The 17,809-nt window shown below is 36.3% G+C and overlaps 1 protein-coding gene across 9 annotated transcripts in view; it reads left to right on the plus strand.

Annotated features, from left to right (window-relative positions):
- The window catches only part of HIPK2 (homeodomain interacting protein kinase 2), a 240,281-nt gene that overhangs the window by 169,604 nt on the left and 52,868 nt on the right, over positions 1-17,809 (plus strand). For 6 of the 9 annotated variants that reach the window (XM_074193565.1, XM_074193563.1, XM_074193564.1 and 3 more), the window contains 3 exons: positions 3,047-3,209; positions 7,511-7,730; positions 8,887-9,008. In XM_074193565.1, the coding sequence (XP_074049666.1) occupies positions 3,047-3,209; positions 7,511-7,730; positions 8,887-9,008 (505 nt within the window). The remainder of the gene's footprint in view (positions 1-3,046; positions 3,210-7,510; positions 7,731-8,886; positions 9,009-17,809) is intronic. The other 3 variants (XM_074193569.1, XM_074193570.1, XM_074193571.1) reach the window with 1 other exon arrangement.

Below are 17,809 nucleotides of genomic sequence, written 5' to 3' on the forward strand. Positions count from 1 at the left end.
AAGGATTTCTTAATTGTCATGGTGATAAGATGCTGAGATGAGTTACCAGAAAGTTTTGTCATGTCTCCATGTCAAGAGAATTTCAAGAAACCATGTGTCCTGAATATTTTTACATTCACCTACCTCAAATGCAGGAAGCTGGGCCATGTGACCTCAAAGTCCTTTGCAGATGTAAGATTCTAGGAAGAAACTATTCTATAATACTATATTCAGTATTATGAACTTGAAGAAAAACCCTTAAGTTTCTTCATCTTGTAAAATGGAGGGATTAGACTAGTTGATGTTTTAAATTCCCTTTCCATCTCAAAACTTTATGATCTTTATTAGATGTGGCCAGTATACATACAATATGGAGAATATAAAATAAGCAGAAAATTAAGAGGACAACAAGGAGGCAGATGCTGAAGGAGATTTCTGAATGCTTACAGGGCTTTAACTTTGGTGTACTTTCCTCTTAATTTACACACACACTGTTAACACCATTCTTACCAATCAGTAAGCATTGCTTGGGTCTCCACTGTGTGCCAGGCACTGCTCTGGGTGTAAAACAGGCCAATACACAGAATGACACATAGTGTACTCTCAAGGAAAGGCCATCAAGTACATAAATGCATGCTGCAGAGAGGTAGAGAGCAAAATACACATAATGACAACGCAGGAGGGAAGGACATCAAGAAGGCTGCTCTTATATTTCTATTTGTCCAAAATGAAGAGAGTGAATGCGGGCACTGAGGGAAGACCATTTCAGAGGCACAGAGACGAAGAGAAAGAAAGCCAGCTTGGCTGAATCCTGGAGTTTAGGAAGGAATGTAGTATTTAAGACTGAAGGACAGATTGAGTCTAGGCTGGGAAGTAGGACAGGGGAGTTTGTAGTTCATTCTATAAACAATAGGGAGCCATTAGCTATTAAGCTAGCTAGTGGTGCAATCAGATTCAAGCTTGTGGAAAATCACTTTGGCAACTATGTGGAAAATGGGTTGGAATAAGCAGAAACATGAAGCAGACCAATTAGGAAGTCATTGTATTAGTCCAGTCAAGAAGTGATAAGTCAGCAGCTATGTGAGTAAAGACAAGGGGTCAGATGCAAAAAATATGGTAGAGACAGATAGATATGCCAAGATTTGATAACTGCTTGGAAATGTGGGATAAGGGAGAGTAAAGAGTTGAGGATAATGCTGAAGTAACAAACCTGAGAGACTGGTGCATTAAACAGGGAAAAGGAATTTTGAAAAAGAGATGCCTTTGGGAAGCAATGATAATGAATGAGTTGTTTTGGTCATGTGGAGTTTGAGTTGTCTCCAATTTGAAATGTCCAATAGTGATGTGGAACTAAAACTCAAGGAAAAGCCTAGGGCTATACACATAGAGAGATTGGCAGATATCTATAAAGAGATGATAATTAAAGCCATAGGAGATGATGAGGTCAGCAAATGAGAATGCAGGGAAAAAAGAGAAAGCTTAGAATACAACCTTGAGTACACTTATAAATGGGGGTGTAAAATGATAATTAGTCAGCAAAAGAGACTGAAAAGGAAAAAAAAGAGAAGACAGAAATGTCACAAAACAACAAAAGAGAATTTCTAAGAGGAGAGGAAGTGATCAACAGCATCATATGAAATATACAGGTCAAAAGATGAGCACTAAGAAAACCATCAGACTTGACTATTCAAGATCAGTGTTCATTTTGAAGAGAATTGTTTGAATTATGCGGTCAAACTGCCAAGTTATGAGGAACCACACTGTCAAGGGTTGAAGAGTTAAGAGGATGTAAAAGCAACAAGTAGTAATTTAACTAAGAAAGGAAGGAGAGATAGACAACAAAAACTTGGGAGTAGAGTAAGATCTAGTGGAGATTTAAGGATAAGGGTGACTTGGATTTGTTTGAAGACTAAAGGACAGAAAACATGATTGGTGAAGATGAAGAGAGAAGATGACTAAGGGGGAATTATGCTAGAGAAGGAAAGGGTGAAATAAAGGGCTTGTGGAGAGAGGCTGGCTTTGGCAAGGAGAAGGGGCCCTCATAGAGTCTGAAGGAAAGTGAGCCAGAGTAGAGGAGGATGTCGAGCAATTTTGAGAAGTGAAGAGGGAGCTCATGAATAATGGCCTTGATTTCCTCAATAAAGAGATGAAGTCCTCAGCTCAAACATGATAAGGGTTTCTTTTTTCTTCATTTTTAACTTACAAATATAATGAAAAGAAAAAGGGGGGAAAAGAGAAGTTAAAAACAAATGTTTATGCATGAGGAAATAAGGATCTGATTGCTGTGAGTGTGTGGTACCCTGGGGGGAAGTATATTGGGTCAAAAAGTTCCTAGACCAGTCCTCAGACTGGCCCCAGGACCTCTTACTTCTCTGGAGAGAGAGTGAAAGAGAGGGAAAGGCCTTGCAGGAGCAGAATGAAGTTGGGACCAATTGGCCATTTGTATGGAACTGTTAACAAGTCAGGGAGTTTCCATAAAGTGGTAGGCACTGTGGGGGTACAAAAGCAGGAGAAAATGTGGTTTCTGCTCTTAAGGGGCTTAAAATTGTATTTATGTGCATACCAACCTACTAAAGGTTAGGAATGTGGCCTAAAGCAGAGCTTCTTAGTCCAGAGTTCATAAACTTGTTTGCTTTTTAACCCTATGTATTTTATCACTTAAAAACATTCCGACTGCCAAAACTATCCAAGACACAAAAAAGGTTAAGAACCTTTAGGTTAAAGGACTGATAAAAATATAAAGAAAAAATTTAAGATTCTAACTAAATTTCATTCATTAGCTTGTATGTGCTATATATTTCCCTTACCTAGGAGGGGTAAGAAAAAAAATTTCCTTTCCTATATATATCTAAAGAATTTTAATTATTACTAAATATGTATTAGGCTATGTAGCCTTTGTTTAGACAGAGAAACAGGAAATTTTGACTTGAAATTGATTTCATTAAATTCTCTTTTAACACTTGGTTTCTTTTTCTTCTCTCCACCTCCTTCTCACCCTCACCCATCTCTTTCCTGCCCCAATTCTCTTGTCTTCCTTCATGTTTTCCTCCCCAATCTTGTTGAAAAGTGTCAAGTCTTGCTTTCAGAACATGGAGATTTGCAAGCGCCGGGTGAATATGTATGATACAGTGAACCAGAGTAAAACACCTTTCATCACCCATGTGGCCCCCAGCACATCTACCAACCTAACCATGACCTTTAACAACCAGCTGAACACTGTCCATAACCAGGTAAGGCAAGAGCCAGGGGTGGGAGGGAGAGGAAGACCTTGCCAGTGACATCATTAGCTACATATAACATGAGTGTCTCCCTCTGCCCTATGAACTTTTTAGAACATTCTGGAGCTCAGGTAGCATCTTCCACTGAATTTGTTTCAGGGTCAAAATTCAGCAATAGAATATGAAATTTGAAAGACAAATAGATAAAAAGATATATATGATTTAATAAAGTTTACTTCTGGGCATATTTTCTCTGAAGAGCTAAATTCCTTTTGTGTTGGTCATTGGTTTAGGAGAAAAGTAAGTTTTCTTAAATGAGTCATATAGTAGGCATTTTATAACTCTTTTCTCTCTCCCAGTGTGGGACTGATGGCAGGAAGATGCTAGTTTTTATCTTTGATATTTATTCAGCACTGAATACTAAAATCTATTAGTCCTCATATTATAGAAATCAAACAGTCCTTTCCTTGTACAATAGGGGATTTGGGGCAGTTTAAGTAACTAGCTCACAGTCACATGACTGATTAATGGCACAACCAAGACCAGAAACTATAACTCCCAAATTATCAACCTATAATAGTTGGTAGTCCTTGTATATTGAAGAATTTAAAAGTAGTTCTCATGTCCTGTACTGAAAAAATAGAGTGTGAGACAGGTGAACTTTGAAGGGGGAAAAAACAGGCTTTATACCTAAGGATGGGGGAAACTTAGAAGCTGAGATGATTGGGAGATAAAAAAGATACTAAGAGAAGGATGTGCATTTAGAGATCTTCTATTCTTTTTCTCCTCCTCCCATCCAAATTGGTTACCACTTCTGCTGTTCCAATGAGTAGCACAAATTGATGCCTTGTCACTTTTCAAACATTAAGTGCGGCATTGCATTTAAAATGTAATTTTATTTACATACTGCTATTCCTTTATTACATCTAATATTTGTTCAGAAACTTTTTGAAATTCAGTTTTCTTTTGCCATCCATTATGCTATATCATCCTGTTTCTCTTTGCTCTCAGCTTGTATTCTTTTTCCTAGTTTCCTGTTACTAAACTATGCTATTCCCCAAGCAAGGCTCTGTCCTCAGTACAGTAGGGGATTTGTTCTTTCATTGTTCTTTCTACATTTTCTTCTCCATAAAGCTCATGTTTTAATAGCATTCATCAGTAATCAGTTTGTAGACTACTAATCTCTTCTACTAAGCTGCAGTCTCATATCTTTAGCTTCCTACTGAACATTTCCACTTTAATGTCCTGCTGTCAAAACACAATATTTCTAAAATTAAGCAGTTTCTCCATCACTGCCCATAGTGCCACCAGTTTCCCAAGCCACCAAGACTCAATGGCTTTAGTCATCTTTGACTTGTCCCTCCCCTTCATGTTTTTGTATCCAGCAATTCTTCCTCAATTCTTATTTTGAAATCCCTCTCCTGTCAGTTCCTTTCTCTTCATTATCATAGCCACCACCTACTCAAGGCATTTAATATTGCGTGCTTCTTCAGTCTCCTACCTGGGCCCCCATCCTCAGTTTACTCTCTACCCTCTTGCAATACACCTGGCATACTCCTACCAGACTGATCTGCCCCAATTACACACTGCTGTCACCATATTATATTCTATTATTCCTTTGCTCCAAAAGCTAATTTTTAAATCCAGTTCATTTGCAAGTCATGGCATTACCTTCCTGATCCTCTTCAAGAAAGTAAAAACAACAATAACTTTGCTGTTCCTGGTCTTCTCATTAACTTCTCATCATAAAGTGTAGTAGAATGTGCCAATGGTTTTAGAATCACAGCTTTAGAAAGACCTGAATTTGAGTCCTTTCTTCAATATTTCACTCACTAACTATATAATCTTAGATGAGGCAGTTAACAATTTTTTCCTTTAGTAACCTTACCTATAAAATGGGAATAATGCTTGCATTACTAACTTTAAAGAGTTACTGTGAGGAAGACACTTTATAAATTTACATTTTTCTTGTATATTTTTCCTGTGGAAAATGGAAAGAAATGGGCAAGAAAATAGTACAATTAGATAGATTTGGAATTGATTAAATGATCAATCAAAATTGATGTTAACTTTTGATGCTTACTTAGGGAAATTCCAGGGGGTATCCTAAGGATCTGTTTTGTTTAACAGTTTTAACAATGAACCAAATAAAAGCACAGATTCCAGACTTAGCAGATTTGCTAGGAAGAATAGCTACAAGACAAAATAAGAATTACAAAAGATCTTGGCAAGCTAGGATAGTGAATTTACAAGCACAAAACTTAAGTCTCCATTACATGCTAGGGACTATGCCATGCATAGGGAGCTAAAAAGTCAAAAGTGAAAAAGTCTCTTCCCTCAAGGCATTTAAATTCTATGGAGCAAAATGAAATAAAATGAAATGTAATAGTAGTATGAAGTCTTACTTGGGTTCAGAAAATTAGGTTCTCCAGTACAAGACAGCAGAGGTATGATTAGACATCTAGAGACGTCTAGAGATTTTAAGGCAATGGATTGAAGCGACTTGACCAAGATCACACAGCTAGGCAATTATTAAGTGTCTGAGGCAGGATTTGAACTCAAGTCCTCCTGACTCCAGGGCTGATGCTCTATCCACTGTGCCATCTAGCTGCCCCTCTAGGTTTAGAGATTTTCAAGGACCAGTAAAGAAAAACTGGGACAAGGCATCCAAGAAATAGAATAGGGTCTTAGGCTACATTAACAGGTATGGTGGAGTATGGATGGTATAGATGGTGTCCCATTGCTCAGACCACATGGGATCACTTTAAGGAAAGAAGTTCCTAAGTTGGAGTCCAGTAAAGGGCAATTAAGATAGTAAAGAGCCCCGATTTCATGCCTTATTATGGAATCAAGGACATTTATACTAAAGAATAGAAGATTTTCCAATGGTATTGATATAAGGAAAATTTGTAATACTTAAGAGTTATACAAAAATATAATGGACTTGGGGGTGGTTAGGTGGCGTAGTGGATAAAGCACCAGCCTTGGAGTCAGGAGTACCTGGGTTCAAATCCGGCCTCAGACACTTAATAATTATCTAGCTGTGTGGCCTTGGGCAAGCCACTTCACCCCATTTGCCTTGCAAAATATATATATATATATATATATATATATATACACATATATATATATATATATATATATATATATATATATATAATGAACTGCCTCAAGAGGTAGTAAATTCTCCCCTAGTGGGAATTTTTAAGCAAAGTTTGGATAACCAATGGTCAGGTATGCTATAAAGGAATAAAGGAGAGTCTTGTTCAGGTGTAAGTTGGGTTAGAAAGTCTTTTAAATCCCTTATAACTTTTGAGAGTCTGATTCATTATTTCTACTTCTGTATCTTTACTCTTGGTCTTTTCTCCTAAACAAATTCTACATATTTTTCAAGTCTCAGGTTAGATCACTCTCTACTTGAAAGATTCTCCAGTTAGTCTAGATTGCACTGATATTTGTCTCAATTCTGCAGCATTTAAAATCTAAGACACAGTTTTGCATTTATTTATATATTCATTTTTAATATTGTTTTTATATAATTAGTTTTTGTCTTCCCATCTAGATTTTAATAAGGGAACACTTTAAGGTCTTCATCTTCTCCCATAAGCACCAAGTACATGTATATTCTACATAATGAACATGTTATATATATTTGTTGATTGATTTATTAACACTTCTTTGTAAAATAAGGCACAAAACTTCACAGGAATTATTACTGAAGAACACACAAATATTATTCTGCCTATTCTCTGAAAAAAAAGGAAAGAAAGTTGATTTGCAGTTTCAGAAGGGGAGTAGAATTTGAATTCCTTTTGAAACTTCTATCTACTGTTTAGGCATAATTATAAAAGATTTTTTTTTTAAATAAGAGCAAGTAAGGTGAGAATAATTTCAGTGGCCCACGGTAAGATACACTAACCATTTATTCTCATCTTTGCTGTTCATAAGATTTAGTAGTTGAAGCTAATATCATGAGGACATAGAGGCCTCAAACAATAATTCTGAATAAGAATTTATTCCTTTCTGTTAAATAAATATAACTTCTCTGCAGAGGGAATTGGCCCTCTAGCTATCAAGGAAGTATGTATAATCACAAAAAAAATATTGTGGGTCCTTAGTTGGTACAAGTTCCCATGTTTCCCGGTGACCTTTCAATCTATTTTCCACTCCCCTCTGTCTTTGCTTTTACTCCTGGTTTTTGTTTGTTCTTCTTTGTGTCCATTTATTTGCTTTTAGCTTTGTGTCTTCCAACATACCACCTCCCTCATTTTTTATTTTTATTTATTTTTGTTTAATTCCCATCATTCCTTTAGGCCACCAACCTGGCTCCCACCTCCACCAGTGCCACTATTTCCTTAGCCAATCCCGAAGTCTCCATACTAAACTACCAATCTACACTCTACCAGCCCTCAGCGGCATCCATGGCTGCAGTGGCCCAGCGGAGTATGCCCCTGCAGACTGGAACAGCGCAGATTTGTGCCCGGCCTGACCCCTTCCAGCAAGCCCTTATCGTGTGTCCCCCAGGCTTCCAAGGTAAGAAAGAACAAATCCTTGCAGATGACAGTTCATTCTCATACTATACATGTTCTTCTTTGCTAGTCATTGAAAACCTTCAATTCTTTCAAGTTTCTGAAGGTAGAAGAGTTTGTGAGTATCCTAATGAGAGTATCAGTTTAAGTAAAAAAAAAAATTATACTGTTTTGTACTACTATTATGTTAAATGAGTCATCTTAGTGATTCTGTAAGCATCAGAGGCAGGTCTTGAACCCAAGGCTTTCTGACTCAAATGCCTACTCCTATATCATACCAATATCATACATATCATACATATCAATAGCATACTCCTATATCATGCTGCCTCTGCATTAGTGTAGAATTTTTGTTTTCATGTAACATTTTTTTCATATAAATAAATTTAATTATGAAAATCAGTCTATCAGCTAAAAAGATTTTAAAGCCAAATGGTTTTTAGATTATTTACATTAGTACCTACCCTTATCCATCCTACTCTACCACAGACACAAATGATCAAGAGCTGACTATACATGTCTGTGTTTATCCAGAAATTTCAAACATTGGTTATCTTAACCTTTAAGAGGTAAACAATATAACAACTGCTTAGAAGTCAGGAAATAGAAATCTAGAAGAATAGTCAGCATTAAAGCTGAAATCCAAGATTTAGGATATTTAGTCTCTTCTTCCTTGAAGCATACAACATTACTTTGAAATGTAACTAGTTGGAGATCTTTCTATTAGTTTTCCAGACAGTAGTTGACTCTAATCTAAATGTGTTGTTTATCTCCATAAAACTCTTAAATTATTTTCCATTTAGAATAAGGTGGCACAGTGGATAACATGCCAGGCCTAGAGTCAGGAAGACTTATCTTCCAAGTTCAAATCTGGCCAAGCTGTGGGGACCTTGGACAAGTAACTTAACCCTGTTTGCTTCAGTTTCTTCATTTCTAAAATGAAATGAAGAAGGAAATGGAAAACGATTCCAGAATCTTTACCAAAAAAAAAATCTGAAATAGGGTCACAAAGAGTCAGACATGACTGAAAATGACTGAGCAACAGTGAAGTATATCTTTGAAAGAAATGCCTTGTTTTCAGTAAAAATTGCAGCCAAATTAAGAAGAGTCTCTGTTAACTAATAACTTACTAAGGCTTTCTTATTCATTTCCTGATAAAGGGTTACAAGCTTCTCCTTCAAAACATGCTGGTTATTCTGTGCGGATGGAGAATGCAGTTCCAATTGTCACTCAGGCTCCAGGAGCTCAGCCTCTCCAGATCCAGCCAGGTCTACTTGCACAGGTAATATTTTTCTTGTCTGTTATAATTCTTTCAGGTCTAGTTGAATCATGTGACCATCCTTGTTTGTTATGTACAAGCTGCAGAATATCTACACCTAAAACCATAGGACTTAAAAGGGAACCTTGACAAAGTAAAATCTGTATGCATTAGCATTGTGCAATCCAGTCTTTAATGTACTCATTCAGCATCCTTTCTCCACTAATATCCCCACTCCCACAAGAGAAATAGTTCTTAGAGGATACCAAGTTGACTCAAAGGCTGGTTGTTGGGGTACACTGAGGTATTTGCAGAGATTCTGCTAGGACATTCCTCCATTCTTTCAGTATACTTCAACAAATGGCATAAACTGATCCTTCTTAGCTTGGTGAGAAGAAAGGGAAGAAATGAATGTGCTTTCTAAATGGGACCTGCCCAAAAGGTTAGGAACCCTACAAGGCTTTAGAGACTATCTTTAATACACTCTTTATCTAGCCAAAACAATGGCAATTTATGATTTGGCCTGGAAATGGAAAAAAAGTTAGAAAGAGGATCATGAGAAGAACTGGAGAGGAATGGGGGGGGTGATAATTATGGTTATATCAGTCCTAAAAGAAAAGGGACTTAAACCAAACCAGCCCTGTCTCCTCAGATGATAATCAGGATAGGGATCCAGGTTGGTAAATACATTAACCCCACCCCCAAAATTCAAGGAACACTGAGGAAGCCTTGAAACTCAGTTTTTTGTTTTGTTTTGTTTTAGGTTTTTGCCAGGCAATGGGGTTAAGTGCCTTGCCCAAGGCCACATAGCTAGGTGATTAAGTGTCTGAGGCCAGATTTGAACTCAGGTCCTCCTGACTCCAGGGCTGATGCTCTATCCACTGCACCACCTAGCTGCCCCTTGAAACTCAGTTTTGAAGGATGTAGCCATTAGCAAAGAAAGGTAGGAGAAGCCAGAAAGTGAGTATAGGAAGAATATGCCCCCACAAGGTCAAATATATCGATAGAAAAATCCTCAAAAAGAGCTCAGAAATCTAGTAAATAAATCAGTACTAAAACCAGGAAGAAGAATGAGTACTTAATTTTCAAAGAGAATATAAAGTTATCTTAACAATATACTAGACATAAAAAAAATGAACCAATGCCTAATGAAATATAGAATCCTGAGGATTCCCAAGAGAGACTAGAGCAGCAAGAAACTCCAGAATGTTTAAGAAGCTAAATGAAATCCAGGTAAGGAGAAACTAGAACTATAGACAAAATTTAGAGCTTTCAATGCAGAATTTTAAAACTCAAATAGCAAATTAAGAAAAAAATGAATATACAACAGAAAATATCTTAAAGAAGTGAAAGAGGTTAACAGATTTGGAATACAAAAATATGAGGAAAAGAAAAGTCAGAAGAGAAGAAACAATAAGCATTATTATATTATTATATTATATAAGCATTAATAAAACATTAATTCTATATATGCCAAAGCCATTGACCTTGCAGATAATATATGCCAAGATCATAGATCTCCCAAAAGAATGACAAATCAAAAACATAAATGGCATCATACAGAAAATAACAGAAGAAAACTATCCATAATCTTAGAGTCAATAAAGCACCAATTCATAAAATATACAGATCATCTCCAGAAGAAATTTTTAGGTTCCAACTTTAAGATATAAAAGTAATCAATTAAAAAAATTTAAATCACAAAAAAATTTTAAACAGCCAGAAGAAAACCTTTAAATATAAAGGTAGTCTTCTGAATACATCATTGTAGTCATGAGAAGTTACAGAGGGATAATAAAATATAGTATGTTCTGAGAAGCAAAGGAAGACAAACATCAACCCAAAATGACCCACTCTGATGTTCAACAAGAGGCATTTTAACAGCAAAATGATTTTTTAAATGGGAATAGAATATTAAAATAAACATAAGGACAGACCTAGGCTGTTGAAGAGAAAAAAGGAATCAGAGTTTTTTGTAAAGTGACATATAAAGACAAAGATATAAGCAGAACTTAAAGAAACAAGAAAAGTAAGGACAAAGAACAGACAGAGACACCAGGAACTAAACCTCCTAACTCCCAATTTATGGGACTGAGTCATAGAGGAAAAGTGGGTGGACTTAGAGAAATGAACTATGAATCCACCAAGTCCACAGAGATATTATATTCCTCTACTAACACTGGTGAAAAGGAAGCTGCCATCTCATGATGGGTTTAATTTGGGGAGAGTACATGTGCTAGAAGACCATTTTCTCAGCTAGAGTTGTGCTTTCAGGGGGAATAACAGCCTAGCCCCAGGTTAAAAGATATTTAGGGGTGGCTAGGTGGCATAGTGGATAAAGCATCAGCCTTGGAGTCAGGAGGACCTGGGTTCAAATCCAGTCTCAGATACTTAATAATTACATAGCTGTGTGGCCTTGGGCAAGCCACTTAACCCTGTTTGCCTTGCAAAAAAAAACCCCTAAAAAAAAAAGATATTTAGCTCTTACAGACAGCTGGTACCCAAAATGGTGGAGTGAGAAGGGAGGAGAGAATATTGGAACCAAAGATGAGACAAACTTTAGGAAATGAAATTATTATGGAAAAGGCAAGGAATGGGACAACACTGAATAGTTTGGGGCATAGGACTGTTAATATTACATGGTGCTGCCTCCAATCAACTTTGCCTCCCTAATAAATTAATGCTTATTAGAATGAGGCATATAGCTTATCAAGGCAATAACAGAGAATCTGGTTAGAATGAGGAACTCTACCTTAATACTTTAAAAACTTTAGCCCCAGTAAAAAACAGAAAAAATTAGAGAAGAAATAAGAGTACATGTGATATATCAGAGAATAAAATTTAAGGATTGGAAGGAAAATTCAAGGAAGAGAAAAAAAGCAAAAAAAATAATTTTTTAGAAAAAATACAAAAAAATACTAAATACAAGTTTAGTGAGAGAGAAAAAGGGGATCTTGAATAAAATCAGTGACAGAGAAAATGATTTTTTATTTTTTTTTATTTAAGGCAATGGGTTAAATGACCTGCCCAAGGTCACACAGCTAGGCAGTTATTAATTATCTGAGGCTGGATTTGAACTCAGGTCCTCCTGACTCTAGGGCTGGGGCTCTATCCACTGCACCACCTCGATGCCCTGAGAAAATGATTTTTATTGTATTTTTATAATGCAGTCTTTTAGTCCCAATTCTGCTGAAAGACATGATGCCTTCTTAAATGGGAGTATCAAAGAATGTAAGTATTTCTCAACACTACATGGTACCTTTATAAAAAAAAAATAAACCATGAACCTTAGGGCATGTACTAGATTTGCAACCTAAGCTAGTCTGAAGCACTGAGAAATATTTTGTCAATTATAAAATGGAAATAGTAATAACTCAAGAAAATAAATGCAACAATGAGTTAAAAAAAGGTTAAAATAGTATATGAAGGGTTTTCATTACAATCCTGATAAAATGGATCCAAATCCTCAAGGACAGTACAATAATTTACTGGCTTTATTAAAGCACACCCAGGAGTCTTCATGTATACAATCCCCTTCTGGGCCCATGCAGTTTTTATTTATCCTCTTAATGCTCAACTTTTAAATGGCTTTTCTTGGGTCATTGAAGGTGGGAAGTCAAGAGAAAAAAGAGTTACATGCAAGAGGGAAAAAACATAAAAATGCATCCCTTTTCAGAGGTCAAGAAAGTCACTGAATTCATCCTCCATAGTGCTTGATCTCATTGTCATAAATTCAGGCCTAGTCTTTAAGATCATCTCATTTGTGAACTTACAACTTCTGGTTCCTGTATATTTTGAGTATGTCAAAGAACCTCTTCACAGTATCTGAATGCCTTCTCCAAGGAAAATGAGTTCCTTGCTGGAACAAATTGGCAAAAACTTTATAATGGCTTCATAGGAGTTGACAGGAGGTTCGGCTTTTTTCAATTGAATGTTTCCAACTAATTTCTTCATCATAAAAGGTTCTATCCTTGCAAAAGAATTCTGTACCTTAGGGCAACTTGGAAAAGACCTAAGAAGCTCCAAGAAATGGGCCTACATTCTGACCTCTGTTTTATTATATAAATTTCCTGGTAATGTGGCAAATTTCCAGAAGTTACTTTTTAAATTGCCATCTCTCCAATAGATGATAGATTTTCATTTCTATGGCACTTCCAGATTGTGCACAAATTACTCTAGTTGCCAATATAACTGGCTTTAACACTCAATTTCCACATTTCCTTTTTCTCTGCCAAATCTATACCTTTATTCTATTAACTTATGGTTCTATGATACTTATTCTGAGATAACTCTATACTTAAATTCCACTTTTTAAAAAAATTAAATCGCAAAATATATCTTTTAGTCAAGAGATTTTGAGAAACAGGTATCCTTTTGTATACTACTGCTATATGTAATACATAAAACCTTTCTCAGGAAGCTTTTGGTATTTATATAGATTATATTCTACCAAGAATATAACTTTAAAATCTAAAAATATTTTTAGATCATAGATACAATTAATTTTTCATAAACATTAGTCAGATCTTAACCATGTAGCATGACTAAATAACTATAAAACATTATATGTTATCAGTGGGTGACCAAATTTTTTAAATGCAGAGTTCACAGAAAAGGTTTGAAGAACACTGAAGATGAGTAGCACAGCTTAGAGTTAGCTTAAGGAAAATTGTAAAATAGGTGAGGTCTATCTAGGACATTTTTTAACCTTTTTTTTCCATTGTCTTTTTCCTGGCATTCCCTAGCCCCAATCCTGACCTGTTTCCATGCTTGTTTTTAGCAGCCTACAAAAATATAAGGTATGACTGATTCCAGGGGCATGGGATTTTTTTTTAATAATTTCCCCCCCCATCCTCCATTCAAAAACAAGTTTCAACATTTTTTTCCAAAACCCTGAGTTCCAAATTCTCTTCCTTCCTCCACTTCACTCCCCCCATTGCGAAAGTAAGTTTTGTTGTAGCTTTGTTAAAAATGTGTAGACTTGAAAAACATTGCTATGATAGTTATGTTGTAAAAGTAAACATAACCCCCCCACACACACACACAAAAGGAAAACTCAAGAAAAATAAAGTGGGGGGAAAGAAGTATACTTCAGTCTATATTCTGACAGCATCTGCTCTATCTTTGGGATGGATAGCATTCTTTATCATGAATCCTTCAGAGTTCTCTTGGGTCATAGCATTGCTGAGAAAAGGTAGGTCATTCACATCTTTGATCATCCTTGCAATTACTGTATAAAGTACATTTCCCATTGCATCTAATCATGTAAGTTTTTAACTGAAAGCATCCTGTTCATCAGTTCCCATAAGAAAACAACATTTCATCTCAATCACATCCCACAATTTGTTAAGCCATTCCCCAGTCACTGGGCATCCCCTCAATCTCTAGCTCCCCACCACTAGAAAAGAGCTGCTGTAAATATTCATATATATATAGACTCTTTGTTCCCCATATTTCATCTCTTCTGGATTAAAAGGGAAGGCATGGTTTTTATAGCCCTTTGAGTAAAGTTCCAAATTGCTCTAAAAATTGTTGAATCATTTTATAGCTCTTCCAACTATGCATCAGTGTCTCAATTTCCTTACATCCCCTTCCAACATTTGTCATTTTCTCCTTCTGTCCTATTAACCAGACCTCTAAGGTATAAGGTGTTAACTCATCCAAACTGCATTTCTCCTACCAATAAGGATAAAATATTTAATAAAATATTTAAATAGATTGCTTTGATAACCTCATTTGAAAATTGTTTATTATCTCTTGATTATTTATCAATTATGGAATGGCTCTTTATTTTTTTATAAATTTGACTCAGTTCTTTATGTTTCAGAAATGAGGTTTTTATCAGAGAAACTTATTTCATTATTTTTCCCCAGTTGCTACTGATAGTTGTATTTCCCTCTATTCCATTCCTTCTACCCCCATTTATTCTATTCTCTCTCTCCTTTCACCCTGATCCTCCTCAAAAGTGTATTGCAGGGGTGGCTAGGTGGCATAGTGGATAAAGCATGGGCCTTGGAGTCAGGAGTACCTGGGTTCAAATCCCATCTCATGCACTTAATAATTACCTAGCTGTGTGGCCTTGGGCAAGCCACTTAACCCCATTTGCCTTGCAAAAACCTTAAAAAAAAAAAGTGTATTGCATCTAACTATCCTCTCCCACGCTCTTCTCTCCCTTCTATCACCTATACCTTATCCCTATGCCCCCATCCTAGTACCCTTTCTCCCATCCCTTTCCTAGTTTCTCTAGGATAAGATAGATTTCTATATTCAATTGTGTGTGTATGTTATTCCCTTTCTGAGTCAATTCCAATGAGAATAAGGCTTACTCAATCTCCCTCAACTTCCCCCTTCCACCCCACTGCAAAAGCGTTTTCCTGCCTCTTTTATGTGAAATAACTTCCCCATTCTAACATTCCTTTCCCTTTCTCCCCCATTAACTCCAACTTTTTAATATATTATACCTTCAAATTCAACTCTCACCTACGCCTGCCTTCTCTCTCTCTCTCTCTCTCTCTCTCTCTCTATATATATATATATATATATATATATATACCCTCTAACTGCCCTAAAATGGAAAAGTTCATATGAATTATCAGTATCATCTTCCCATGTAGGAATATAAAGAGTTCAACATCAAGTCCTGCATGATTTGCCTTTTCTGTTTATGGTTTTTATGCTTCACTTGAATCATGTATTTGAAGATCAAATTTTCTGACCAGCTCTGATCATTTCATCAAGAAAGTTTGAGGGCAGTTAGTGTGGTAGATAGAGTCAGGAGGACCTGAGTTCAAATTCAGCCTCAGACACTTAATACTTACTTAGCTGTATGAACTTGGGCAAATCATTTAACCCCACTGCCTTGCAAAAATAAATTTAAAAAAAAAAAGAAACTAAAACTAAAGAAAGTTTGAAGGTCCCTTATTTCATTGAAAGTTCATCTTTTCGGGGCGGCTAGGTGGCACAGTGGATCACCGGCCCTGGAGTCAGGAGTACCTGAGTTCAAATCTGGCCTCAAACATTTAATAATTACCTAGCTGTGTGGCCTTGGGCAAGCCACTTAACCCCATTGTCTTGCAAAAAAAAAAGAAAGTTCATCTTTTCCCTTGGAAGAGTATGTTCAGTTTTGCTGGGTAGTTGATTCTTGGTTGTAAACCAAACTCTTTTGCCTTCTGGAATATCATACTCCAGGTTTTACATCCCTTAACATAGAAGCTGGTTAAATCTTGTCTTATCCTGACTGTAGCCAAACAACATTTGAGTTGTTTCTTTCTGGCTACTTGCAGTATTTTCTTCTTGATTTGGGTGTGCTAAAATATGGCTATAATATACCTGGAGGTTTTCAGTTTGGGATCTCTTTCAGGAGGTAATTGGTGGGTTCTCTCAATTTCTATTTTATCCTCAGCTTCAAGGATATCAAGTCAGTTTTCATAGAAAATTTCTTGAAAAATGAAGTCTAGGCTCTTTTTTTTTTGGGGGGGGGGTCCTGACTTTCAGGTAGCCCAATAATTTTTAAATTATCTCTTCTGGATCTGTTTTCCTTGTCAGTTGTTTTTCCAATGAGATATTTCACATTTACTTCTAGTTTTTCATTCCTTTGAATTTATTTTATTGTTTCTTGATTTCTCACAAAGTCATCAGTTTCCCTTAGCTCCATTCTACATTTTAATGAATTATTTTCTTCAGAGAGACTATGTATATCCTTTTCCATTTGGCCAACTCTGTTTTTTAAAGACATTCTTCTCCTCATTGGCCTTTTGAACTGTTTTTTTCCATTTGATCCAAACAGGTTTTAAAGATACTATTTTCCTCACTATATTTTGGATCTCCTTCATCAAGCTGCTGACTGACTCCGTTTTCATGATTTTCTTGCATCGCTCTTATTTCTCTTTCCAATTTTCCTCTACCTCCCCTATTTGATTTTCAATATCTTTTTGAGCTCTTCCATGGCCTGAGACCAATTCATATTTTTCTTGGAGGCTTTGAATGCAGAAGCTTTGCTTTTGTTCTGATTATATATTTTGATCTTCTATAGTAATTGTCTGTGGTAGGATATTTTTTCTTCTAATGTTTGCTCATTTCCCTAGCCTATGACTTGATTTTAACTCTTTCTTAAGGTGGACCTCTACTTCTAGGGTGAAGGATGCACTGTCCCAAGCTTTTGAGGGTTTTTGCAGCTGTTTTCAGGGACACCCCCTCATACCCCACCACCCCACCCCCAGGGATACTACAGGTCCTTTCTAATCCTTCCTTCCCTCAAATCTTTCAAGTTGTCTTGGGCTGGAAAATTGTTTCACTCAATCTTTTTTTGTGGGTTCCAGCACTCTGGAATTGGTTAGAATTGTTAAAGGTATTTGGAGTCATTTGGGAGAGAGCTCACAGGAGTGAGTTTTACCCTGCCATCTCGGTTTTGTCCCTCATTATGTGATTTTTAGGATTTCTGGGTAAATAGTAATATTACTATTTGTTTGTCTTTTATGCTTTCCTTTCTAGGACAGTGATTTGGTGTTTTTTTTAAAATATGCATCCAATTAAAAATGAATTCAGAAAAAATCTAGCAGGCAATTCCACAGCAAAAACCTACTGAAGGGAGAGGGGAGGGAATTTGCAATATTTTCTATAGCTAAGGGAAGATATGAGCTTAAGCTATGATATCTCCCATGAATATTCACATTTTAAGAGGAAACAGCAGGGTGGTAGAGACAGAACTCCAAAAAAGGTTCATTTGTCCTGCTTCCAGGTGCTATTTCTAGAAAAAGCTAACCTAGATTTCCTAAACTCCAAAATGTCTTAATCATAGGATCATAGAATTAAAGCTGGAAGAAATA

The sequence above is a fragment of the Macrotis lagotis genome, chromosome 7 (assembly GCF_037893015.1).
Source record: "Macrotis lagotis isolate mMagLag1 chromosome 7, bilby.v1.9.chrom.fasta, whole genome shotgun sequence".
NCBI classification, from domain to species: Eukaryota; Metazoa; Chordata; class Mammalia; order Peramelemorphia; family Peramelidae; genus Macrotis; species Macrotis lagotis.